General features: G+C 64.4%; 1 protein-coding gene across 1 annotated transcript in view; it reads left to right on the forward strand.

The window, feature by feature from the left end:
* Positions 1-1,561: 1,561 nt before the first annotated feature.
* Positions 1,562-2,481, forward strand: part of CHMP1A (charged multivesicular body protein 1A) — a 7,067-nt gene continuing 6,147 nt past the window's right edge. Inside the window, exon 1 of the mRNA XM_026084844.1 lies at positions 1,562-1,600. Coding sequence (XP_025940629.1) covers positions 1,562-1,600 — 39 coding nt within the window. The remainder of the gene's footprint in view (positions 1,601-2,481) is intronic.

Below are 2,481 nucleotides of genomic sequence, written 5' to 3' on the forward strand. Positions count from 1 at the left end.
GCCGAGCCCTCCCCGCCGCGGGCACCGGGAGAGGAGCCGCGGGGCCCCGCGCCGCCCCGGGCGAGACCGGCCCGCTCGCGGCACCTGCCCCCGCCGCTGCCGCCCGGGGCTCTGCACGGCCGCAACCCCACGGGATCGGCAGGCCGGGCGTTGCTGCCCGCACCAGCACCTCCGAGCGGAGCACGGGCCTGCCGCGCTCCCGGTGCTCGCGGAGGACCGGGGAAAGCAAGACCGAGAAAGGCTGCGCTGTGACTAGTTTCCTGTTTCGCTAGCGGCGGGGGCTGCGGTGCCCGGCCTGCCGCTCATGCCGTCGCTAGCTGGGGGTGGTAGGCGTCCACCGTGCTGGGTTTCCTGTGCTCGTGGTGCGGCCCGTAGTCCACTACATCTCTGATGGTTCGGGACTCCGGGAGGTTGTTCAGTGACTTCAGCGAGGCTGAGTCTTCCAAGGGCCCCGTGATAACGATTTTTGGAACGGGAGGTTTTTTCTTCTTGGTCGCTTTTTCCCCTAAAGGAACAGAGGGAAAAAGCCTTGTGTGAGGGATCCCCTGCATGCTGGTTTGCTCGGAAGTGAAAAGCACCGGAGGAAACGCACTGAGGCACGAGGGAATTGTACAGGACACAGGCACTGACAAAGCAAGCTACCTGGTGGAGAAGCACCAGGTCTAGGCAGGGCTGAAGAGGGATTTTCCTGAACTAGAGTTCAGAAAACCAAGGGAGGGGAGAGGGAAAGCTAGCTGTGGCAGTGTGAGCCACCAGGAGCCCGGTGAGAGCAGGGCACAGAGCCACCACCACAGCGAGGTGACACCCAGACACCTGAACTTGTTGTTCCTTGGGACCCCTCCGGGATCTCAGCCCTGCCTTGAAGAACGCCAGGCAAGCGGCTACCTGGGCCTGGGTTGCACACGAGCTGGGGCAGCCCCTGCTTGCTCCCTCTTGCTTGCCTCCCCCCAGGGAAAACGGGAGTCACTTAACGAGGACTATCTGCAGGGCCGTGAGCGAGTGCCAGGCAAACACCTCCCAGGCGCAGCCGGTGGCTCTGCTCCTTGTCCCCTACCTTTCTGGTGGAGTCCCTCCGCCGACAGACCAGATTGTTTTGCTGAGAGTTTGCTGGCGCTGCCGCGGGTGTTGTGGCCGCCTGCGGGAGCTGCCTGCCTGTGCACCTTGCCCCGGCCGCTGGCTGCGCTGCGCTGGCCGCCCGCTGCAGGGGGGATTTCGAACGCAAAGGAGAAAGGTTGGCTAAAACGCTCCCGTTGTCAGCGCTGCGGTCAGAGCTCTGCGACCCTGTGGTCGTTGGGAGCCGCTTCCCACCTGCCTTCCCCCACAGCTATTTCAAACGCATATTCAGAAGTATTTGCTGTGTGTAAAAAAGCTCATTAAAACTTGGCTGTCTGATCAGAAAGAGAGCACAGCACGGTAGGAAGTGCCCCATTTGTCTTCTCTCTCTTTTTTATGTCTGTGTGCAGAGTTAGAAGAAAAGACTGGAGCCATCACATTGCAGGAGAAAAAGGTTTTATAGCAATTGAATCACACTGAGACTCTTTGCACAGCAGAAACCCGTAATATGTTGTTCCTTGATCTCTCCCTCTGCCTACGAGATCAGGTTGGGTATAAAACTTCCTTCTGCTGGATGAAACATTTTCAAAAAAGAAAATCTAGGTTGAGGGCTGCTGCCTCATGAGCAATGTGGAGGTGCCGATGGGGGCACACAGCCCCCTCGGCACAGGCCAGGCCAAATCGCCACCCACAAAGCGGGGAGGGAAATACCGCGGCCCAGCCCGCGCTGGGGAAGCAGCCGTGCACTCGCCAAACCACCGCTAACGGGCTCCCTCGGGCCGCGCTTCGAGACCCAGCAGGAAACACGTGTTAACCAAAAACTCGCTGTCCCCGGTGGTGGCCGCGGGGCCCAGCGCAGAGGCGGCACGGCCACTGTTTCCAGGTCCGCCTAAGCACGGGCCGCTCCACCCCAGCGCGCAGAGCTGCCCGGGGGAAAGGCCCGTCGTTACCTTTCGTGCGCGTGCCCCTGCTGAACGCGTGCCCCATAGGTGCGCCGCGGCGGGCGCCGGGGCCGCCCCAGCTCACCTCGGAGCTCTTTGTGACTCGTCGTGACCACCCTGTCCCCGGTGCCCCACCTGCCTTCGGGACGGGGCAGGCAGCGGCAGGGCTGGCGACGTGGGGCTGGGACTCGGCACCCGAGGAGGGTGAGGGGTTTCAAGGCGCGAGCCCCACGGCGCCCCGCACGCCCCCCTGGCCCTCCCGCACCCTGCCCAGGGCCCCCCCAGCGTCCCAGCCTGGGGCAGAGCAGGGCCAGGCCCGGGACGGTCCCTCCGTGATGCCCCGGCCCAGCCTGCCCCCAGGGACGGTTCCCCTCCTGCCCCCGGGCCCATCCCGCGCCCCCGCTGCCCCCCTGCGGGGTCGGTCCCCTCCCCTAGCCCCGCCCCTCCTTTTGGCCCCGCCCCTCTTTTGGGCCCCGCCCCGGGCGGT

The sequence above is a fragment of the Apteryx rowi genome, unplaced genomic scaffold, assembly GCF_003343035.1.
Source record: "Apteryx rowi isolate R43461 unplaced genomic scaffold, aptRow1 scaffold_651, whole genome shotgun sequence".
NCBI lineage: Eukaryota > Metazoa > Chordata > Aves > Apterygiformes > Apterygidae > Apteryx > Apteryx rowi.